Source organism: Auxenochlorella protothecoides (genome assembly GCF_000733215.1).
Source record: "Auxenochlorella protothecoides strain 0710 unplaced genomic scaffold scaffold18, whole genome shotgun sequence".
Classification (NCBI taxonomy): Eukaryota; Viridiplantae; Chlorophyta; class Trebouxiophyceae; order Chlorellales; family Chlorellaceae; genus Auxenochlorella; species Auxenochlorella protothecoides.
In genome coordinates, this window is record NW_011934213.1 from 672,352 (window position 1) to 694,450 (window position 22,099).

The 22,099-nt window shown below is 61.6% G+C and overlaps 9 protein-coding genes across 9 annotated transcripts in view; 6 read left to right on the forward strand and 3 right to left on the reverse strand.

Moving 5' to 3' along the window:
- Positions 1 to 296, forward strand: part of F751_1879 (Solute carrier family 35 member F6) — a gene marked incomplete at both ends in the record, with an annotated part of 3,797 nt that extends 3,501 nt beyond the window's left edge. The window contains one exon of the mRNA XM_011399586.1: positions 263 to 296. Within this exon, the coding sequence (XP_011397888.1) occupies positions 263 to 296 (34 nt within the window). The remainder of the gene's footprint in view (positions 1 to 262) is intronic.
- Positions 297 to 2,565: 2,269 nt separating this feature from the next.
- On the reverse strand, positions 2,566 to 3,343 carry F751_1880 (hypothetical protein; the record flags this gene model as incomplete). Its single annotated transcript, XM_011399587.1, has 4 exons — positions 2,566 to 2,725; positions 2,836 to 2,961; positions 3,064 to 3,206; positions 3,296 to 3,343. 4 exons carry the CDS (start codon positions 3,341 to 3,343, stop codon positions 2,566 to 2,568), a joined length of 477 nt encoding a protein of 158 aa, XP_011397889.1.
- A 675-nt stretch (positions 3,344 to 4,018) lies between these two features.
- Positions 4,019 to 5,537, forward strand: F751_1881 (hypothetical protein; the record flags this gene model as incomplete). Its single annotated transcript, XM_011399588.1, has 4 exons — positions 4,019 to 4,132; positions 4,303 to 4,447; positions 4,723 to 4,864; positions 5,042 to 5,537. The coding sequence occupies 4 exons, from the start codon at positions 4,019 to 4,021 to the stop codon at positions 5,535 to 5,537; spliced, it is 897 nt and encodes a 298-aa protein (XP_011397890.1).
- Positions 5,538 to 5,919: 382 nt separating this feature from the next.
- On the reverse strand, positions 5,920 to 6,756 carry F751_1882 (DNA-damage-repair/toleration protein; the record flags this gene model as incomplete). The annotated part of the gene is made up of 3 exons (XM_011399589.1): positions 5,920 to 6,040; positions 6,311 to 6,480; positions 6,595 to 6,756. The coding sequence occupies 3 exons, from the start codon at positions 6,754 to 6,756 to the stop codon at positions 5,920 to 5,922; spliced, it is 453 nt and encodes a 150-aa protein (XP_011397891.1).
- On the forward strand, positions 6,410 to 6,583 carry F751_1883 (hypothetical protein; the record flags this gene model as incomplete). The annotated part of the gene is made up of 1 exon (XM_011399590.1): positions 6,410 to 6,583. The coding sequence occupies one exon, from the start codon at positions 6,410 to 6,412 to the stop codon at positions 6,581 to 6,583; it is 174 nt and encodes a 57-aa protein (XP_011397892.1).
- An 830-nt stretch (positions 6,757 to 7,586) lies between the features above and the next one.
- Positions 7,587 to 8,661, forward strand: F751_1884 (F-box protein SKIP5; the record flags this gene model as incomplete). Its single annotated transcript, XM_011399591.1, has 3 exons — positions 7,587 to 8,066; positions 8,267 to 8,501; positions 8,630 to 8,661. 3 exons carry the CDS (start codon positions 7,587 to 7,589, stop codon positions 8,659 to 8,661), a joined length of 747 nt encoding a protein of 248 aa, XP_011397893.1.
- Positions 8,662 to 8,919: 258 nt separating this feature from the next.
- F751_1885 (putative dolichyl pyrophosphate Glc1Man9GlcNAc2 alpha-1,3-glucosyltransferase) lies at positions 8,920 to 11,535 on the reverse strand (the record flags this gene model as incomplete). Its single annotated transcript, XM_011399592.1, has 8 exons — positions 8,920 to 9,201; positions 9,389 to 9,554; positions 9,684 to 9,858; positions 9,997 to 10,250; positions 10,472 to 10,616; positions 10,804 to 10,910; positions 11,010 to 11,222; positions 11,390 to 11,535. 8 exons carry the CDS (start codon positions 11,533 to 11,535, stop codon positions 8,920 to 8,922), a joined length of 1,488 nt encoding a protein of 495 aa, XP_011397894.1.
- A 574-nt stretch (positions 11,536 to 12,109) lies between these two features.
- On the forward strand, positions 12,110 to 14,482 carry F751_1886 (CD2 antigen cytoplasmic tail-binding protein 2; the record flags this gene model as incomplete). Its single annotated transcript, XM_011399593.1, has 8 exons — positions 12,110 to 12,194; positions 12,278 to 12,415; positions 12,514 to 12,720; positions 12,897 to 13,240; positions 13,408 to 13,537; positions 13,838 to 13,911; positions 14,118 to 14,259; positions 14,379 to 14,482. 8 exons carry the CDS (start codon positions 12,110 to 12,112, stop codon positions 14,480 to 14,482), a joined length of 1,224 nt encoding a protein of 407 aa, XP_011397895.1.
- Positions 14,483 to 15,210: 728 nt separating this feature from the next.
- F751_1887 (Diacylglycerol kinase 1) lies at positions 15,211 to 20,805 on the forward strand (the record flags this gene model as incomplete). The annotated part of the gene is made up of 13 exons (XM_011399594.1): positions 15,211 to 15,287; positions 15,444 to 15,788; positions 15,986 to 16,342; positions 16,829 to 17,492; positions 17,694 to 17,847; positions 17,978 to 18,022; positions 18,183 to 18,316; positions 18,458 to 18,803; positions 19,135 to 19,388; positions 19,687 to 19,911; positions 20,149 to 20,268; positions 20,433 to 20,564; positions 20,686 to 20,805. The coding sequence occupies 13 exons, from the start codon at positions 15,211 to 15,213 to the stop codon at positions 20,803 to 20,805; spliced, it is 2,973 nt and encodes a 990-aa protein (XP_011397896.1).
- Positions 20,806 to 22,099: the final 1,294 nt, after the last annotated feature.

A 22,099-nucleotide genomic window follows, 5' to 3' on the forward strand; every position in this document is an offset into this window, starting at 1 on the left:
TGAGTGTGTGTGTGTGTGTGTGTGTGTGTGTGAGAGGAAGGGACAGTGCACAAGACACAACTCTGGGAGGGAAGGGCGGTGGTGTACCATCCAGGAGGGGCTATGGCCGCTGGTATCGATGTGCGGGGCGATTGGCAGCCCGGAAGGCCGGGGCCCCACCACTCCGGCTGCACCCCCTGCTCCTCTGGAGCAGGGCGTCAGGTGTTCCTGTACACACTCGCTGTTCTGCTACCCTGACTCTTACAACTCCCTGCCACTGCAGGGACATCCCAGTGAACAACGGCGGCATCGCTTGAGGGGCTAGGCCGCGTGTTTTTCAGAGGTCACCCAGCATCCCCATCCAGGAGCCGGCCGGCTCGCCACTACCGGGCGGAGGGCCGAGACTCTGCTGTGATGCTTCCAAAACCCATGTCACACCCCCTTCCTTGTGCTAATCAACTTCCTTCGTCAGGGAGCACGGCACAGCTAGATCGGAGGTCAGGCATGGGGTAGAGGGGCGGCACTGAACGAGCAGTCGCAGCTCGTCACAGCTCTGTAGGGGTAGAAGTAGTATAGTCATGGCAGAATTCTGGTTTCGGGCGGTGCGATACCGCGTCGCAAGCCGTGCGGTGATCGGTCAGGAAGCAACATGAAGGGGAGATGATTGACGCGGGTGCCGGGGAGGGCAGGAGGGTTCGACGAGTGGCGAGTGCAAATCAGATCTCACCACGCGAACCCCTTCACACGGTAACGTCACCGACTCGATAATACTCCGGAAGGCGCCACAGTAAACCCCTTATCGACTAAACATCCACATTAACATCCCATAGAAGTGCACGTAATCAAGCGCCATCGATCACCTCGTGAAGTCGGGCTGTCGAGAATGCATCTGCCGGCCTTCATGGGCAACTGTTACAGCGGTCGTGCGGGAGCGCCGAAGAGCCCCAAGGCCCGCCCAGCCGCCCGTTTAGCCACAGGCGACATGGTATTTCTTCAAGGTGAGAGTGTAGGAGCAGCATGCGCCTCGTCAGCTGCGGTACGGGGAGGGGAGACGTCACGTGTCGTAAAGGGGTCCAGAGGTCTGCAATGCCCATCGCCGAGGGCGTGGTGTACACTTTGGTGCGTGGTATTAGTACCTTGGCATGTGTCCTGAGGCTTGCGACGCGAGACGCCATCGCTCGCCTGGGCTTGTCGAGCAGATTCCGCTCACGTAGCATTCGCGCCGATTTCGCAGAGGAAGGTGCCAAGGAGCTTTATCTCCTCCGCACACATGACGGCTGGACGGCCTTCAGCCACTGCGGCTTCGTGGTGAGCTGGGGTGCACTCTCACATATGTCACGGCGTACTTGCTCAGCCTACTTGTCTCAGCCACTAGAGTGCGGTTCTGAACATCATGCCCGTCCTGCATTCTCTGTCAGATGCGCCGAGGATCTGGCGCTGCAGGCGTGCTGTTCTGTCACGCAGACCTTGTGTCTGGCCCAGACGGTGTGCGACGCGTCGCAGCAGAACCGCTGGCAGAGCTCCTGGCAAGCGGTGGGTACCCCCTTGTCTGGGACTCCAGGCTCTTGCACACCTCTCCTTCTCGAATGGGCGTGGGAGTGGCGATGACCATGCACATGCTCGTCCGCAGCATCATTAGTGTGGGTGTTGTCTTAACATTCATCCCCCGGGCCTCAAGTTCCCCCCACTCCTCTCACCTCCTGCAGGTCACTTCACCCAAGCCGTGGCCCGCCAGCTGCGTGTCACCCTCACCCCCGACCAGCGCGACCTGTTGAGCGAGTTCGTGAGCCTGAACCTGGGCAAGCGCAGCGTCACCACCACCGCCTCCGTGTGCATGACTGCCGGCAGCCCCCTCATCCCGCGCGGCACTGAGAGGTGGGGCAGTGCAATGCATCGTGGGATGGGAAAGGGAGTTGGTACATTTGCTGACTGTGGCGTGAGGTATGCCCATCGGAGCCACTAATTCCCAGTGGGAGGAATCTACAGTCAACATTTGAGATCCAACCCCCCCTCCCCCGTCACCATCGTCACAGACTGCTGTGTAGCGAGTTTGTGGCGCTGATGCTGCACCTCCTGGGCCTGGCGGAGCCAGACATGCCGGCATCCTTCACCTACATCGCCACGGCGGCTTCCGGGCAGCTGCTGCACCCGCCGGTGCGGCTGGACCAGGGGCTGGGGGGCTCACCGCGCAGCCCACACCGCCGGATGGACTCTGTCAGGAGGCAGAGCACGGGGGCGATGCCGCCCTCCCTCGTCGAGGCGCACCGGGGCGTAGAGGTCGCGGCCGCCACCTGAAGCTCGCCCGAGTGCGAGCGAGTTTTGCGGCATGGGACGGCAGGGTAGGTCCCAGCCCTGTACCCGCTGCGCCCCTCGCACATAGCACCCACCGCGTAGTATCTGCTACCTTGGTAGCGCCCTGGAATAAGCACGCGTGGCAGTGGTATGCCCCAGACGTGCGCTCCTGAAGTTTTGCCCCTTGTTTTGCACTTGGTACCCGCTACGTGGGATGCCCTTTCTTTCATTGCCCTTACCCTGTGCCTCTACCCAAAACTGCACAATCCCTCCTTTGTTGTACAAAGCAATGCATCAGTCTCGCAGGCAGGGGCGTATGACGCTGGAGATGAGGAGGACGGCAAACACCCCCACCTCTGTCCACATGAGGGCCACCGTGGTCCGTCGCCACCCATCTTCTGGCAGGTCGCTGTCGTTGCTGTTCTTGGTGACGATGGAGGATGCAATGATCCACCTGTGCGGAGTGGTGGCACGATGATATGTGTGGCAAGAAGGCAAGGGGTTAGCAAGGAGTTTTGGGCCCATGCGCAAGCCAAGAAGTACGGGCCAAGGCGCCGCACTCACCAGGCAGTGCCAGCAGCGGCAAAGATGGTGTCCAGGATGGCGCCCAGGCCGCAGAGGTGGCATGTACAGCACTGGACCAGGGAGATGACGAAGGAGACGAGCACTGACACTCCTACCACAGCAAACCTGTTTGGATGTATACGGTGGGAGAAAGGGGTTGTTAGCCGGGTGACTAGGGAATGGAGAATGCAGTGGAAGGGCACAAATATCTCATGCAATATGACTCACACATAAACGCAGAGGTTTTCGTTGTTGTAGTCTTCGCCAAGGAGGCATGTGGAGGTGACGGTGGGGTCCTCCCCATCGCCTGAGACGTCCACCCGGAACAGCTTGATGCCGACAATGACAGCGATGGCCACGGCGAGTGCGATCTGTGCGACACAAACACGTGAGCAAGAATCAGGAGGCAAACTCAGGCGCGGGTGGGTTCACAGCACAAGGGAACCTGGTTCCCACACACCTGCACGAACGCGGCGACATGGTGAACGATGGTGCACCCCACGCCCATGCTTGATGTCGCAAGCACGTTCTGCAAACACTACAAATGGTACCTCTTGTTCTCAAATAGAAAATGCGAGAAGGATGGATTGTGTTCCTAGGATGGTATGCTTTCAAACGCGGCAAATGTCGGCGAGATTCCGGGTCCTGCCGGATGGGAGCTAGCTATAGAACCGTACGGCATGACACATCGGTTTCGAAGCAATTCACCCTCACGCCAGTGCAGGGTCTCATGTTGCTTTATAACTTAATCTACTATGATATGGGGTTCGGCCACTGTGCTCATCACCCGTGTTGTGGGGAGAGATGGGAAGGCTTCCTTGCCATGCTGCTGGGCATGATGGCAGCCAGCCCCGGCCACTAATCTGCCCGGAACGCTCCCCTCTGAACACCTCGGCTGGGATGAAGTCGCGACTTCAAGTTAGTCAGAGTCAACATAATAACCGAGGAGAGAAATCCAGGAATGGCTTGACCGCCCGATCGATCCTGCATCCTCCTCATGCAAGGGGTGTCCTGTTTCCAGAGGCTGGTGCCCTGCCCATGCCGAACCGTCTTCCAGCCGATCCATACCAAGAGTCTCAGGAAACCTCAGGTCGGCTTGGTGAGGCGAGCTGTCCCCCCAACCAAGCGGGAAGTGGACGCCTCCGAGACGGCCACTAAAGACGGGCGACCAGATGAGGCCATGATGCCCGCCCTGCAGGGCGAGGATGCAGCGGCATTCAGCCTGGAGGATCAGAGCCTTTCCTCATGGGTCAAATTTTCCGTGCTGTTGGCAGGCGTCTTCGCCCTGCTCTACCCCGTGAGAGGGGTGGGAACGGGGGGGAGTGGATGGATTTGGGTGCCCCCCCTCTGAGGGTTGCCTCCTGGATGCCATGGGTGACTATTCTGACGACTGCCGGCTCGGAGGAGGATGGACCCTGCAACCCAGGCCGGACTCTAGCACGTCATCCCCCTCACACCCACCAACAGATCTGGATCTCCCCGGATACGGGGCTGGGCAAGGAACTGGCTGCCCTTCTGAGCTCGGTGGGGTCCTCCTCCGAGGTCACCATGGTCCTCATCCTGACCCTGTTTGGCGTGGTGCACAGCGGTCTGGCTGCCCTGCGACCACAAGGTGAGCTGGAGCTTTCGGCAGTGGTGGGGAGGCGCGGGGTGTGGACTCGGCAGAGTGCCACCCCTGGGGTGAAGGAGGGCCTGGCTGGCGGCGGGGTGGGGAGTCACGGGCTTTGATGGTCGCAGGAGCGTGTCGTGGATTGTCCTATTGCCAGCAGCTGTCTCAGGCGCCGCTTCGTCCGCAAGACCACTTTGGAGCTGATGATCCATGACGGTCCCAGAATCCGCTGGCACACTCGCACCACCGGCATCAATCCCGCCACCACACACACACAGGTGAAGCGCTGATCGGCGCCCGGGCCTTCAGGGTGGTCTTCGCCTCCCTCAGCCTGCCGTTGGCAGGCCTGGCGGTAATGTACTTCATCAATCATCGTTACGACGGCGTCGCGCTCTGGAACATCAGGCGCGTTTGTGTTCTGTGGGGCATGTTGGGCTTGAAGGGTTGTGCTGGCGGGGCATGTCCCTTAGATGCCAGGGTCAAGGCACATGCATCTCGGTTCTGCATGCCCCTCAGCGTGTCGACTCCCTTGCCCACCCACAAGAGTGCCTTTAACCCCCCCCACCCTCCCAAACACGCACGCCACACCATGCCCAGGGGCCTGCCCGGCGTGCACAGCACGGTGTGGGCACTGAGTTTTCTCTCCTTCTACTTCCTCTACCCCTCCACCTTCAACCTGCTGGAGGTGGCGGCGGTGGACGAGCCGCGCCTGCACCTGTGGGAGACCGGCGTGGCGCGCATCACGCGCCACCCGCAGGCCTTTGGCCAGTTCGTGTGGTGCGCCGCGCACGCCGCCTGGGTGGGCTCCTCCTTCATGATGGTCACCACCGCTGCGCTGCTGGGCTACCACGCCTTTGGCTGCTGGCACGGCGACCGCCGGCTGGAGCGGGAGCATGGCGAGGCCTTCCGCGCACTGCGAGACCGCACCAGCGTGGTGCCCTTCCAGGCGGTGTGGGAGGGGCGCCAGCGCCTGCCGCCCGACTACTGGAGGGAGTGGGCGCGCCTGCCCTACCTGGCCATCACCCTGTTCTGCTTCGGGACCTACGCCGCGCACCCTGCCATGCAGCAGGCCGCCTACTGGCTGGGGTGGTAGTGAAGGGGCGGGGGGGGGGGGGACGGGCAGGTGGGACATCAGTTGTTGGGTCTGCGGGGCCTAGTGAGATGCTCCACGGAGGTCATCAGCGCCATTTCAGACACGCGCCTTGCGGCGAGCCTGCAGGGAGCTGGGCTGAAAGCTCTGGACTGGCACGCGAGCCCCTCAGCAATTCCCGCTCATCCCTCCGCATCTCGAGTGTGTATGGTCTCACGCGTTTACTGACCTGTAGAATGCTGTGTTTTGTGAGTCACATCAAGCATGAGCGCTCAGGCCCACCAGGTGAGGGTGTGTGCAAAGCAACGACTCCAGGTGGGCTCAGCTTGGGTCTCCTGCCGCGCAGCGAAATCCAAAGCATGAGCCCCGCCCCTTCTCCCGCCAGCTAGTCCAATGGTGGGGCAAAGTCCAGGCCCTGGATTGCGGCAGGGGCTCCTAGAATCTGTTCCCGCAGGGTCTCCGCCCAGTTCTCGCCGGGACTCGTCTTCAGCCAGGCCTCCACCGCCCTGTGGAGGTGCCATGCATCGATGAGGTGGCTGGATGGCTGGTGGGACATGAGGCGTGTCCAGGAGGCATGGGAAGCATCAGGGTTCCGGGCCTCCGTTCCCACCCTCCAGTGACGCCAGGATGCGCATTGCTTCTTCCCAACAGCCCCTGCATGCCGGCCGACTCCATTCTCAGGACGACTCAATGGCCTGAGCAGTGCCTAGCCCAAACATTTGCACATACTGGCTCCAGATACGGATTGCACCACGTGCTCCACCACCCCCACTCACTCTTGTGCATCCTCGAAGGTGGTGACCCTGGCGCCCAGACACAGCACATTGCTGTGATCGGCACTCCGGGCGCTGACTGCATCTTCCACATCCCGCACCATGGTCGCGTACACCCGCTTGAACTTGTTGGCGACGATGGCTACGCCCTGTGTGCGGAAGAGGTTGAGGCACTTCTTGTGGAGGGGGATAGGTGGCGTCTGTTATTCGATGCACAGCAGCCTCATACCCCAGTTTCAAAACTCTGCCCTCAGACCGAGCTCATACTGCCTATAACAGTTTCTCACTCTGCGCACCTGGCCCCTGGAACTGCACAGGATTGCTCGGTCGGGGAGACCCTTGCCACTGGCCCGGTCGATGGCCTGGCCGGCCTTGTAAGCGGCCTCGTAATAGGTAGGTAAGATGCCAAGGTCCTCAACCTCTACATCATCGGCGTGTTGCTCCTGCATAGCAAGGGCTTGGTGCCAGGCATGCGAGCTTCACATAATGTAATTCTCGATCGTGTAACACGACCCAGATCATCTTAATCACTCGCCTGCAGGTACTCTACGAGTTTCTCGTGAAGTGATCCTCCATATGGCGAGGAGGCCAGGAGGATGCGCAGCTTGGCCTTGCTGGTCTCACTCATACTATCGCTGTGGCCTAGTGAGAATTGCCTGCTATCCGTTGTCGAGCGTCGCGATGTGCCTGTAGGGTTTTCAGTGTAGAGGCCTTTTACCCCCCCCACCCCCCTAAATGCCCACTGTCGGGACCAAGGCGCGATGTGGACGATCCCGAGCAGAGAAAGTGTGAGGGCCTGGAGAACCAAGTCGATCCCAATTCCCTTCCAGTAATACATGATTACCTGGGGAATCCGTGGGCCTTGCGCCTCCCGGGAAAGGCAGGGACACAGAGGGCAGCCGGGACATGGGCACCCAGGTCAACCCGGTCCGGGCCCACAGGTCGCCTCGACTCAACGAGCTGAATGACTCGTGTCTCAAGCACATCCTCGATTACCTGGACCCCTTGCCGGACCGGTTCTCGCTGGCAGTGACATGCAGGGTGCGGCCAAGCTTCCATGGAAAGGGGTGGATGAATGCTCACGGCCCATGCCTGGAGTGGAGCGGGGTGACAGGTGTTCACAGCGGATATCCCTTCCTTCAAGCGGGACCGGATGTCATCTTCATTATGTGCCTATTTTCACGCTTTTTGCCGAGACTTCCTCATCCACTCTCACCCCTCCCCTCTCACCCCCCGCCTCCCCCCTACCCCACTTTCCCCCCCCCAGCGCCTATCATGCATGGCACTGGACAGGCGATCCTGGCTGGTGGTGACCGGGAGACCCGTCCAGCGGCCCCACCCCGACGCGCCAGGGCACACCAGGACCTTCAGCACCCTGGCCGAGGCGGTGCAGGCCAGCCAGCCGGGGCACACCATCCTCTTGCAGGGCGGCCAGCCCCACCGCGTGAGCGGCCAACCCGTCGTGATCAGACACGCGCTGCGCCTGCTGGGCAGCGGCGGCCGTGCGGAAGCTGTGGTCCTGCGCGGCGACCCGGGCCTAGAGACCGTACTGCTCTTCCACTCGCTAGCGCAGCTGCTCAACCTCAGCGTGCACAGCGTGCGCGGCGCCTGTCTCATGCACCTGGCCGGCACGCTGCGGGTCGGGGGCTGCATCCTGGAGAGCTCTGCGGCGGGGCTGCCCCACCTCGTGTCTCAGATCGCTCTGGCGGGGGACGCAGCTGAGAGGCGGAGGCTGCACTTTGACGAGACTCGCCTCCTGGTGAGGGAGTTGGGTTTTGATTCATTGGTACCGCAAGCCAGGACCGAAGGATGACCAGGAAGTCCAGCGAGGTCCCTGCCCGATTCCATCCTTGATGGGCACAGTGTGCATATGAGATGTTTGAATGGGTGCATCTGACCTGATGCGACGTCCAAAGCACCACAGCATGAGGCGACATCCCGCTCATCCTCCACGTGCAGGGTGATTGTGCGCGGCCTGTGGCCACAGGGGGCATGGGGCGAGTGCTGAACGCGCGGGCCATCTACCTGCGGCACCAGACGTATGCCTGGTTCGATGTGCATGAGCTCGGCCAAGAGGCTAGCAGGGCTCACCCTCCCGCCGGCGCGCCCGCCACGGCCAAGGAGAAAAGTACCCTGAAGTCTCCCGTGCAGCAGCCCAAGTGGGCAGCAGCGATCGACCCCGACCGATTGCGGGGTGCTGTGGCCCAGGCAGGGGCGCACGCAGGCCGACGTTCTGGCTCTGCAAGGCCCGACGACATCACGTGGCACAATGAGGCCGATGCTGGACCAGCGCAGACGGCGATCCCTTTCCCAAAGCGCCAGCGGAGCAGCCCAGCTCAGAGCGGCTGGACTGACTGGATGGCATCATAGTATGCTGCCGTGTAACATACATGTATCACCTTGGACCCCTCCTTGCACTCTGCAGCGGTCCCTGTACCCAGTCCTTCCAGTGTGCCACTTGCCATCAATGAGGCACCTGCTTGATTTTCCTCGTAGACCCGCCCTGCTTGTGACATGCTGTGCAAGAGACCAGGTGCACACTTGCATGTCGACGATGTCCACAGTATGCTAGCGGATAGGTTGCTTGGACGTGCTCACAAACGCCAAGAGTGTCAATGAGGCGCACGCTTGGGTTCTGGAGGCGATATATAGGAGAATGACGACCAAATGAGGGCCGCACCCATGCCCACGGCACAGTAGCAGGACACCAGCGCCAGGGGGAGGAAGGGGAGTCGGCTGCCGAGGAGGTACGGCAGGATCCAGCTGGAAGCTGCCTCCACCCCCACCAAGCCCCAGAGGTAGGCGCCAGGAAGGGTGTGCAGCCGGGAAGGCGTGCCCAGCTGCCAGCTCAGCAGCTGGGGGGCGCTCGCAGTGTAGAGCACGAGGAGCAAGACCTGTTTGCAGGGTAAGGGAGGGGGTGCATGGTGATCATACAGCTATTCCATAGACATCGTGGATAGAACCCCAGCACTGTGTGTGCTCCTGGCAAACTCCAATCTCGTGCTCCTGGGCTTCAGTTCAACACCCTGTGGGAGTTGATTTTTCACGAGCCGCAACATCCTCTCAAACTAGGCAGGCCACCTTGATGCTGTATTCCTCGGGTCTGTAGAGGAGGGGGAAGAGCGAGTAGGTTCCCAGCGTCGTCAGGAAGAAGAACCGGTTTGCAAGCGCCGGATGTGCCTCGTGCACGACAAAGACGGCACCGGGCACGAGAACCATGAGGATGGCCTTCTCATGGACATGGTACCTGCAGGAAGTTGGAGAAGAGGTTGGCCAAGCAGAGTGATTGCCAAATGAACGTGGATGGAATCATGCACCCCTCAAAGTACACGTTCAGGTTCTCCGTGCACCCCGAACCATCCCAAACGACCCTCACCCGAAGAAGAATGATACCAGGGTGCAGTGCAGAGCAGCCTGCGGGAACCTGGCTGGGTTGGGAAAGCGCCAGGTGTGCAGGAGGCAGGGCGCCATGGCCACCAGGGTCACAAGGGCTGTGGCCCTGGAGCCTACCGGTGGCAGCACCTCGAAAGCTGCCGTCCCCACCAGGCCCCCTGTAGGACAAAGGGGGTGCCTGGTTGATGTTGCGGTCGCAGAGTGGGGTATTTTGGATTGCTTCCATGTGGTTGTTGCTGCGACCGCAAATGGAGTGCACCCCAGCCACACGACCCAGTCCTGCTGAAGCCCCCGACCTGTCATCCGCGCGGTGGGGGGCAGCCAGCGCCCGCTGCGCCGTACAGCCGCGGCCAGCACCTTGTCTGCTGCGGCGTACAGCGCCCAGAAGTTGGGGGCCCAGTAGGCGTGCACCAGGCCCCGGTCAAAGGGGAACAGCCTGCTGGCGAGCTGCCCTGCCTGGCCACGAGTGACAAAGGGTCCCATGGAAAGTAGGAACACAGCTGCCACGATGCAGCCCAGCAGGAGGAAGCGGGATGGGGCCGAGCGACCCCTGAGATATGCCAATGGTGAGGAAAGGGTGTGGAGAGAGCGTGGCGCATGCATGTTGGGCCATCATCTATTCCAATGTGCTGAGGGTGTGCCTTCATGCTTGGAATCTGCAAGGGTTATGAAGTACCTGGCACCCTGCTCTATTGTGGCAACCTGTGCGGCCTGGCATGACGCCTGGTCCAGTCCCCCCAGAGCATCCCTCATGTCCCCTCCCACAAACACCTGCAGTAGTGTCGCAGCAGGAAGACAAAGTAGACCGGCGCGGCATAGAGGAAGATGTGCTTGAAGTTGAGGAGCACAGCAAAGAGGGCCGCACCCAGCAGGTGCTGCCCATCTCTCAGGGCCGCCATAGACGCAACAAAGATCCCTGCGTGGGGGCAGGGATGTCACAAGAATCTGGCCGCCTCATGTTGCTCGTCAGCGCATACCTGTCGCAGGTCAGTCAGGAGTAGACCATGGGGTGCCTGGCCTTTCCATGCGATGCGTGCCGTCGCAACCTAATATGATGCCAGCACCCATGGTCTACCCCATGCCCCACGCCTCGTCCATCCCACCCAGCAGTATGCCGTTGTACTGGAAGTGGATGTGGTCCACCATGATGAGGCCGGGGTGCAGAGCCACCAGAGCCAGGGCCAAGCTCTGTGCTCTCCTTCCCAGGGACCTAAGGGGTGCACCCTCTGTAGGCTCAGTGGGCAATCACCAGAGCAGCTGCCACGGCAGGCATGGCCACAGTGGGCCCCTGCCGCAGATCCCACCGCACCTGCAGGCCCACCAGGCCGCCGCGAGGAGCGCCACCTCGCTCACGATGACGCTTCCACGCTGGAATGCCACTGTGGCATGGCTGGCGTAGTTCAGGCGCGGCACCTCCAGCATGGCGGGGTCCGCCCAGGAGGCCGCCTGCGCTAGAGCCCACTCGAACCAAGCAAAGAAGGGGGGGTAGTCCAGAGTCCACTCGGAGGTCGACTCAGTGTACCTTTTGTACAGGATGACGTGAGGAGTCGGTGTGCAGTGGGGCAGGATGGCAATAGTTGAGCCGACAGGTTGGACTCTAGCACATACCTGGCGGCTGCGCTGCTGCTGTTCAATGCACTGGTGGGTGCAAGGCAGTCCTACCCTAGATTCAACAGCCCAATTACTCACCACTTAGAGGTGGGCAGGCTGTAGGTAATGGCCATCCAGTTGCGGTGCACCTCGAAGTCCGTGCTCTTATAGGCTGGTACCAGCAGCACCTTGATCGCGGTCGCCAGTCCCAAGATTGACCAGACGCTGGGCATCCTACACTCCATCGGATTGAACTCTGCTCTAATGTCTGTATCTCTGAGGTTGCCAGCTGTCTGGTCAAGCCGAAGCCAGGCTAGGAGTCGACTCAGATCACTTGTCGACCTCCCAGCACAGTAGTGACGGTGCAACGCAGCATGATTCCATCCGATGCAAAATGTGCAGTTGAATTATAAGAGCACATAAGGGTCCTTGGATTGGATTGCTTTGGTGGCATGGTCTGTACTTCTCATGTGGTGATCGGGGTGGGGACTGCATGCACCGCAGGAGGCAGGCGGTGCTCTCATTCCTAGGGTCCCTAAAACAGGCTAGCGTAATCAGGACCCGCTCCATCTAAGAGCTTTACGTATAGCGCAAATTTTCGAAGGATTGCAGTGGTTCACTGGAAATTGTATGTGTGCACATCTTATATACCCAGCACTCACTGCAGGTTTGCCGTCTGCCTCCAGCACAACTTGCACCCACCGCGACGAGGATGCATCGATAGGGCTTTCGAATCTCTTATTAAGAAGTAGACTGGCCGTTCTTGCCAGTTCCACAGCCATTGTCATTATCTGATCGAGGAGGAGGAGGCAACCCGGTATGAGCTCCGACACCATCATCAAGGCCATCTTGGATGAGGAGCACAGGGAGAAGCAGCTGAAGAAGAAGAGGAAGGGCCAAGTCGGTGAGCCTGAAGGGGCGAGTTACCAGCTTTCCAGGGTCGACACGCTGCGCCGCGCCTCTACATCACCCCACACACTTTCACAGAGGGGACCAGGAAGAATGAGAAGAAGGGCAAGACACTGGAGGAGATGGAGAAGGAGGAGGGTGGCCCCGTCCAGGAGTCGCTGGTGCCCATGGCGCAGACCCAGCGTGCCGCCAAACGCAAGGGGGCCAAGGACGCCGGTGAGGTGTGAGGTTGGGCAGCTTGGAGGATATTCTTGGGGATTTGACCAAGAATGAGACATGACAAAACACCATGTCGATTGGACACCCCCGCTCAGACACCAGCATCCTGGAGGTGAGCGAGCTCCAGCGTGCCGAAGAAGAGCTGGAGGCCCAGGAGGACGATGGCGTGAAGCTGGAGGCGTTCAACCTGAAGGAGGAGCGGGCCAGGGGCCACTTTGATGAGGCGGGCAATTATGTCCAGGACGCCAAGGGCAGCGATGAGGAGGAGGAGGAGGAGGACGCCTGGCTCAAGTCTGAAGAAGGTGGGTCGGGTCGAGTAGAGTCAGGGGGGCAATGGGGTGACAGACGTTCCGATTGGGACCCTGCAGCTGTCATCCCTGCTTGCAGGGAGCCAGAATATGAAACCCTCTGTCGCATCCATCATGTACTGCTCCCTGCCACCCTGCCACTCCCCGATGAGCTTCCCATCCACTCACAGCCACGGTGGTGTCCGAGGAGGTCCGTCGTCGGCTGAAGCAGCAGGAGGCGGACGACGCGGCCGCCGCCATGGCGGCGGCCCAGCCGCTCACCGCCGCCCAGGTCGCGCGGCTGCAGCATGAAGCAGCGGCGCTGCTGGAGCCGGGGGAGAGCGTGGCTGCCGGCCTGAGACGCTTGGGTGCCGGCCTGGGGCGCCGGCCCGGGAAGCAGGCGGCCAAAGCGGCGCAGGCGGCCGGTGCGGGGGCGGTGCCCGACCCGGACAGTGCCGCCAAGTTCGAGCGGCTGACCGCGCTGGGCGTATCGCTGATGGAGGCGGGGGAGACGGATGTCTACACCCAGTCCAAGGTGGGCGACGCATGGGGTTGTGCGCCGTGTGAGCTCTCCTGGGGTGGCGAGCTTGCATCGCGTCAGGACAACCCTCGACGCTGGCCAGTCGCACTTCTGAAACACGCCAGGTGCGAGAACCCCAGGCACCCGCGTGCACTCAGCCTCCACTTGGTAACCCACGCTAGGAGTACTTTGCGCGTGCAGCGGCCGTATACATCGATGCCGACGAGGGGCCCTCCAGCCTTTTTGGCGGCTCTGCGCCCGCCACCACCGCCTACGACGACGCCGATGAGGACATGTTTGGGGGAGGGTCCGGTGAGTCTGCATTCGGGCGTCTGGGAGGATGCTGCGCCTGAAGGCTGGGGGAGTGTTACCAGAGGTACCGCCAGGAATGGGGGGTGGGCATGGGACGGGTGGCTTCGCCGGCACCTCGCACAACTGTTCCCCCTGTTCTCCGAGCTTGCACCTTCACCCGCAACCCAGACACGGAGGGAGCTGGAGGTAGAGGCGATGCACAGAGGGAAGGCGCACGGAAGGGAGGCGGGCAAGCCGGCGAGGCGGCGGGGGAGCCCAATCGAGCTGACCACCCCTCTTCACGCTCGAAGCCGGCGGCAGAGGCGTCGGCCGCTGCGCACTATGCGGCATGGCCCGTCAAGGAGCTCAGGCGCTTCCTCACCGAACGAGGGCAGGTGGGATTGGGCGTTTGGGCACCAGCAGGAAGGTGAACGTCGTGTACCTCCCCCACTGAGTCAGCATTTGTTCAGCGCTCACTGACAAATGTGCCTGTTGGGATGTGGGGGGCGATGTGACCCCTCTGGTGTGCCCACTGCCAAATGTCAGGCATATTCTCCAAGACCCACCCCGACCCTCTTGGTATCCATTCACATATCCCCAGGACCCCAGGGGCATCGTCGAGAAGGATGAGCTGGTGGCGCGTGTGGCCGCTGCAGCTGCTGAGATGGCGGCTGCGGTCCCCACACCACCACAGGGCTATGTTTACGACCCTGCCTCCAAGTTCTGGTACAGCGCTGCGTCAGGTGACTAGGAGGTGGTTTGAGGGGTGTTCAGAGGGATTCTCTGACGTGGACATGCTCACTGGAGGGCCTGAATGCAAGAAAGGCATCGCATGAAAATCTACCCGACTCCCACCGGACAGGTATGCACTGGGACGCAAAGTCGGGAGGCTTTTATAGCGGTGAATCGGGAAAGTGGTACGTCTGGGACGCCAGCAGTCAGCAGTTTGTGGAGTGGACCAAGTGAGACAGACATATCTTTTGCTGCTGGCCCGTGTGTCTCTTTGCAAGAACCCTTTCTTCATAACGTAACCACGGCATTCGTCATGTGATGGAGATTACCCTCATTGCCGCAAGTGGAAAGACAGTGTACAAACAGAGCGCCGATATCATGCCATCACTGCCCTCGAAGCTCAAGGACGGGTCGGAGCGGTTGTGCTTAGGGAGACTTCTGATCATCTCTGAGGAGACAGCTTCGGAAGGGGTCCCCTACCACACATGACGTCATTCTCCGCTGAAGTGGTCAGAGGGTATCACTGCCATTCCACTCGCATGGATGGTTCAACACTCTGTCTTTTTCGTGTTTCTTTGTGTCGTTGTTGAGCACTCGTCGCATCATGCCCTCCATCAGGCTCTTGGGTGGGCCCCGTTCCGGATCCTACTCCTCCTTCATAAGGCAAGCTCAGTCCCGGCCACCAGCCCCGGCATCATCTCGCCATCCTTTGACCGTGCGAGCTTTGAAGGAGGTTCGAACTCGTCGCGAGGAAAATGTTCCTGGTGATGTGTATGTCGATCACACCTGTATAGGTGAGAGCGGGTGGGCAACCCGCAGCGTCTCATGGAGATCACCAAGCTCCATTCGGTGTATCAACATCCTTGTAATGCGTCAACAACCACCCTTCAATCTCTCATGACCCCCCAGACTGCGACACATGTCGCTGGATGGCTCCCTCCGTCTTCGGCAGAGTCGGGGACATGTCCGCAGTCACGCGACAGCCGGCCACCCCGGAGGAGCGGCAGCGTGCCCTAGAGGCCACCATTAGCTGTCCAACGTGAGCTTGTGTGTTCTGTCACTGTGATAGACTTGCTTACGGATGGTGTGGGGTTGCGCACAGTTGGTAGATTTGGTAGGAATGCAAACATTGAAGACACAGGCGTTCCCCATGACCTTCCCCCCCAAGCACACCACCCCCATCACGGCGACGCAGGTTCTCCATCCACATGCCACGCCAGTCCCCGGAGGAGACGGCGCAGCTGATGTCCTCCTTCCCCTTGCCCATCACCGGCTGCCGCGACGTCTTCCACTGCGGCCACCATGCCGAGTCCACGTTTGGCGGCGCCTCCTACTTCATCCGCCGCCCGGACGGCAACATCCTGGTGGACAGCCCCCGCTGGAGCCCGACGCTGGCGGCGAGGCTAGAGGCGCTTGGCGGGGTGGACACCATCTTCCTCACCCACCGCGACGACGTGGGCGACCACGCGCGTTGGGCGGCGCGCTTTGGCGCGAAGCGCGTCCTGCACCGCCGGGAGATGAACGCGCGCCAGGGCACAGAGTGAGTGTGTTTGGGAAGGAGGGGCGGTTATAGCTTGCCTGAGGCATTCATCTTCCCAATGTACAGGTTGGTGCTTGTATCACTGTCGTGCTTGGAAAGACCTCGTCTGGCGTACTCCCCAGCCCAAGGCCATCTCTCTGTGCGGGATCTTGCCCACACTCCCCCCCTCACTCCTCCCCCTCCACCCGTGCCCGCAGCAAGGTGGAGCGTCCCCTGGATGGGACAGGACCCTGGAGCCTGGGGGAGGGGCTCACCGTCTACTTGACCCCGGGGCACACCGAAGGACACGCCGTCTTATTCTACGCCCCTGATGCCGCGTTGCTGGCCGGCGACCACCTGTTCCTGTCGCGGCGGCTGGGGCGGCTAGCCATCTCCATCACGCACAACTGGTATTCGCTGCCCCGCCAGCTGGAAAGCGTGGCGGAGCTGGTCGACCTGCCCGTGCGCCATGTCCTGCCGGGGCACGGCAGGCCGATGCACTTTGCGAGCGCAGGCGAGTACAGGGCGGCGGCGCTGGAGGTCCTGCGCTGCGACGGCCAGTGGGACGATGGGAGGTTGCGGGCGGTTGGTGGGAGAACCAGGGAGCTGCAGGTCTAGAACAGGTCCCGGAGACGTGGATAGGGTGCACGCCGCAAGCATCGCAGCAGCAATGAGTGTTTAAATTGGCAAAGCTTTGAAAGATGCAGTCATTGTGAGTGCCCTACTCCAAAGCCGATGTCTGAATGGTGTGGGCATCCCCCACACACATGCCGAGTATATTGCGATCTGAATAACATCCGTGAGGAATTGATCCATTCAAATATCTCGCTTGTATCCATCGTGAGTGAGGTTTGGATGTGATATGAACCTGGCCCAATCCCCCAGCTCAGAAAGAGGGTAGCGAAGCGGAAGTCGGATGTGTTTAACAAAGCGTGTTACCCGACCGGGAGCTCAAGCGGAAGGTGCTAGGGGGTGATCTAGGCGACGGGCAGGAATATCTGCGCGCATGCATGTCCAGCACATTAAGATTTCCTTTTTCCAATCTCCCGCATTGATCGAAGCCGGGGCTTCGACCCTCTGAGGCATCGAGCCTTGTTGCACACACCCTCCACGCTGACATTCTCGATGGTTTTGCTTGCCCTGCTGACCACCCTGAACTCCGCCTCGCCATGTAACCACCCCAAGTTATCTTTCATTTCATCTTGGCTGGCACCCCTGGCCGAGGCGTGCTGCCGGCTGCTGCGTCTGGGCGGGTGCGGGCAAGTCACGGAGCAGGTGCTGGGCTGCCAGGGTTTCTGGGGCTCCATCGCCTTCCCCATCGCGCTGGCCTGCCTCGGCGCCGTACTCCTGTCCATGGTGCTGAAGGCCTGCTGGGAGCTGCGACACGCCATGTCCAGCGAGCGGGGCAGCAGCGCGGCGCAGCAGGCCGGGGATGCCCTGTCGGCTCTCAAGGCCGCGGCCCCCTCCGAGTACCCACCCGCCTCCCATGCCTGGACCCAGCTAGAGGTCGACAAGGGTGCGGCCCAGGTGCTGTACTGCACGGGCTGCCACAAGCCCATCGGCTCCCCTACCTTCTACCACAGCGCCAGCGCCTGCGCGGCCTGCGGCGCGGTGGCGCACGACTCCTGCCTGCGGGGCCTGGGGGACTCCTGCCGGCCCCTGTGCTTGGCCAAGGCAACCCACTGGTGGCAGGTCCCCGGCGCGGTTCTGCAGACCGCAGACAAGGTATTGAGGCTGCCAGGGGTTTGCGAGGGTTGTTATGAGTTGGTAGATGCGGCAGGTGTATGATCTCAGATACATGTAGCAGCCTGCTGAATCTGCTACCCCATGCCCTCGCCCAATCCAATCTGGGCCACCCATCACTTGCTGCTCACCCTCTCGCAGGGCACACCCTCTGCCTCCCTGCCCTGCCATTTGTGCCAGCAGGGGTGCGGCCTTGCGCCCGTGACGCCCGAGCCCACCTGGCAGTGCGGTTTCTGCGCAGCCGCCGTGCACGTGCAGTGTTGGTGCAATGTGCACGGCGCCGCTGCGCCCGGGGTCGCGGGGGCGCTACGGAGCTGGGGGGCCGATGCGCAAGCAGGTGGGTGGTCGTGGGCCGTGGATCGCTTGGATACATATGGATGTAAAGGCTGGAAATCCGATGTGCAGGCCTCGAGGTTGTCACTCGCAGCAAACCGGCTCTGATCCTATAATCCACTCCACTTTCCCAGACGAGACCCCCAGCGATTCCTGCGCTAGCTCCCTGGCTAGCACAGGTGAGGTTTGAGAAGAGATTCGGGGATGCTCAGGCAGCTTACTGAACTCCTTGCCGCGACAGCCTGTCCCTTTCTTGCGCATGACCCGTGCTCTGATGAGTCCGGGCATCCACCAACCTTCTCAAATCATCCTTCCCTCGCCCCTTTCCTCCTAACTCAGACACCGAGGATGAGGAGTGGGCCAGCCCCGTGAGGAGGCGCACGCGGGAGCTGCGGCGCCGGCAGCGACGCATCGCCGAGCGCGACATGCACCCCCTTGACGCGTGCCGGCCCTCCGGCCCCGCCTCCGGCGCGGTGCTCCTCCCTTGGTCCGTGGAGGCCGCCCCTGGGCATGACGGCGCTGACCCCGGTTCGGACGCGGAGTCGCTGCCCGACCGGGGGCGCGGGTGGTGGCGGCCGCGCCGCCGCCCAAAGCCACGCCCGCTGCGGCGCGAGGGCCTGAGGGTGTCCGCCGCGCGGCTGCCGGCTGGCTGCCGCCCGGTGCTGGCATTCGTGAACACCAAGTCTGGGGCGCAGGCCGGCACGGCCTTCCGCCAGCGCCTGCTGCGCTCGCTGCACCCGCTGCAGGTGGTGCAGCTGCCGCGGGAGGACCCCGTCGTGGCGCTGCGCCCGCTGCTGGGCCTGCCGGGCCTGCGCGTCCTGGTGATCGGCGGGGACGGAACTGTGTCCTGGGTGCTGTCGGCCATCGACGACGCGACGGCCGCGGCGACCGGCGGGGAGGCCGTCGGCGACGATGAGGCGCCCCCAGCGCCGCCAGTGGGCATCATCCCCCTGGGCACAGGTGATTTGGATGGGTAATGGTTGGGACGTGCTGTCTTCGCATCGTGCGTATGGGAGGATGTATATGGGAGTCGGGGTTGAGGGCGGTGATGATCAGCGTGCACCAGTGCTTGTTGCCGGGCCTACCGCCACCGAGCAGGGGTGGACAGGCCCACCTGCTTGTGGCCGCAGTGCTCTACCCACCCTGCCCAGCAATGCACATGCCAGCATGGTAGAGTCAGCTGGAGCTGTTTGTGTACATCAAGTGCCCTAGCTTCTCACGTGGGACCCCTCCAGGTCCCACGCTGCGAGACAGCCCACCCACCCACTCTTAACATGTCCCTGCCTGGCAGGCAACGACCTTGCGCGCGTGCTGGGCTGGGGCGCCGGCGCGGCCGGCTGGCTGGACCACTCTGCGTTGGGGCTGCTGGAGGCGGTGGAGCACGCCGCACCCGTTCATGTGGACCGCTGGCGGCTGCGCGGCGAGCGACGCGAGGGGGAGGGCGGGTCTGGCGGCAAGGGCAACCGGCCGGCCAAGGACGGGGAGGGGGATGACACCCTGGACAAAACCATGACCAACTACCTGGGCATCGGCACCGACGCGGGGGTGGGTTCTCGGAGGAGGAGGGGTGGGAGAGGAGCGTTTTACATGGTCGACAAGGCAGCAGGTTGCTTGCTCTGCATACTGGCCTGAGCTCATTCACAGGGAGGTGCGGGGGTCCTCCTTGTCAAAGAGCCTCCTAGCCACAGGGCTGCTTGGGTGCCAGGCATTGCAGGCTGGGTCTCTTCATGATGGGTGCATGCATGCTTGTAGATGCAGCGATGGTGATATTTAGCCCGCCGCCACTGTCTAATGCTCCCTTCCCCATCATCCCCTCCCCCCCCCCACCCACCACCTCCCTCAGGTGGCGCTGGGGTTCCATCGCATGCGGGAGGGCTACCCCAACCTGTTCGGGTCGCAGCTGGGGAACAAGCTGCTCTACACCTGGCTCGGCGCCCAGCACATGCTGTCCATCCCCGGTTCGGACCTCTCCGACCTGGTCCAGGTCGAGGCCGACGGCAAGCCGCTGGAGCTGCCGGCCGGTATCCAGGGCCTCATGCTGCTCAACATCAACTCCTTCATGGGCGGTGTGGACCTGTGGGCCACCTCATCCGAGGCTGGTCTGGAGCAGACCCTGCAGCCCCAGCGCCTCTGGGATGGCAAACTGGAGGCGAGTGGAGGGAAGGGAGGATGGGAGGGCGTGCTCCCTCACACGAGGCTGCCGGGTTTGGAGTCCAGACAGGACGTGATCTGGCGGGCTTGCAGGAGCAACGACGGCATCCTCCCCCCCAACCCCTTCCACCCATCCCCGCCCCACTCCAAGCAGCTGGCTGCGGTGTTTGGCATCTGGCACCTGGGCAAGCTGCAGATCGGACTGGACAGCGCCATCAGGCTGTGCCAGTGCTCGGAGCTGAGCATCACCCTGACCAAGTCCATGCCCATGCAGGTGCCAGGCCTGGGGCACTGGCCTCGTAGTTGAAGATGCCTGGGCGGCTTGGTGGGGAGGCAGGTTTGTGTCCATTGTATCCTCCATTTCGCTGCTGGCTTTCGGCTGAGAATGCTGCAATATGCGCCAACCCCTCTCCCTCCCCAACCCCCCATCCTGAGCAGGTGGACGGCGAGGCGTCGCAGCAGCCCGCCGGCACATTCACCGTTTCTCGCCAGGGCCAGGTGCCCATGCTGCAGCGCGTCCATCCGGCCCTTGCCAGCGTGGTCAAGGTGGGTGGCAGTGTGGTGGGGATGGTGAGGGGAGGAGCATGGCGTGTGGGCAGCAGCCAGGCAGTTTTGTGGCCTTCAAGATGGCGCTCTGGGCATGGATTTCTGCTCTTCTCCATTTCCCCCTCCCTTCTCGCTCTCCATACAGGCGGTGACAGACGTGCTGGACGATGCTCGGGAAGACGAGGGGATCAGCCGCAAGCAGCACGCTGCCCTTTCCTCTGCCATGGCCACAGCGCTGCAGGACAAGCTGGACCCCAACAACTGAGGTGCAGGCAGGTGCCTGAGTGCAGGCACATACGGACTTGCACATGGGGCCACAACCGCTTTGCAGGTCGCAGGCATGCATTCTACTTCTTGCGCAGACCATTCTGCCATGCTTGTGTGCACACTTCTCAACAACCTATCCTCGAGACATTCATTGCGTTTCCCCCCGTTTTTCTACTCAGTTGCATATGGCTGGCTTTTCTATGGTACTCGTTACACCATTTGGTTGATTGCAACTTTGGCTTACTACAGATCAAGATACACGAAGTTGAAATGGGAGGTACTCAACGCCATGGCAGCACAGATGTGCATCACTTCTTGGCCTTCTCCTCGCTCTCCTTAGCCTTCTTTGCAGTGGCCTCGCCACCCTTCTCGCTGATCTCAGCCATGTTGTATCCTGTGTGAGGAAAGACAAGCACATCATTGCTATTCGACAGGGTGTGCTCGACCTCACAATCTGGGCCCATGGTGTACACCAGATTGCAGTACACCCACGCAGCCCTTGATGTCTCATGCCAAACTGAGCCACGCCACCACTCTTCCCCATGATCTCCTCACCTGCTCCCTCCCCGTCATTCTCAGAAGGCTCGCCGGAGCGAGGCGACTGGCCCGACGTCGAGCTCTTGTCACCTTCCCTCTTGTCAGCGCCCTTGGACGCACTGTGCAGGAGTGAAGGGTTATGAACATCATGTATACAGGCCTCTGGAGAGACAAGGATAATCTATGGCATGTTTGTGGCCAGGGAGCGACCAAACCATGCAGGAAGACACCGTGATGCAAGCTCCCAACACACCCGCTGCTCACCTGTCGGTTCCTCCTGCCCTGACAAGTGTCATGGGCGCCGTCCTCTGGACCATGTGCGCTCCATGCCGGACCTACGGCATGCGAGATAGGGATGGGGTCGATGCTCATGGAGTTACGTTCCAAATTGAGAGCCTTCCCATCCCAGATGGATCCTCACGTTTGGCCTTGCTTGCGTGGTAGTGCCGGCTGGGCGGGTGTTGGCCCGGCTGCTCAGCATGCTGACGGAGGACATCGAAGCGGTCATCATCGTGCTACAAGTATATTACGGGGGAGGCGATATATGATTCGGAGGGGAAGCCAAGATGTGCTTGCGGAGTTCCTGGGGTGCATTAGAGGGGTTGGGTCGAGGCATCATAACTCCACGGCGACACGGGAGTCTTCTCGCAGCTGCATGGCAGCTGGGGATTCAAACCCCCACAAAAGAATTCAGCACCGAAAATCATTCTGGATTCTTTGCTGAGGTCATACCCTTCATTGTCATACCACATTAA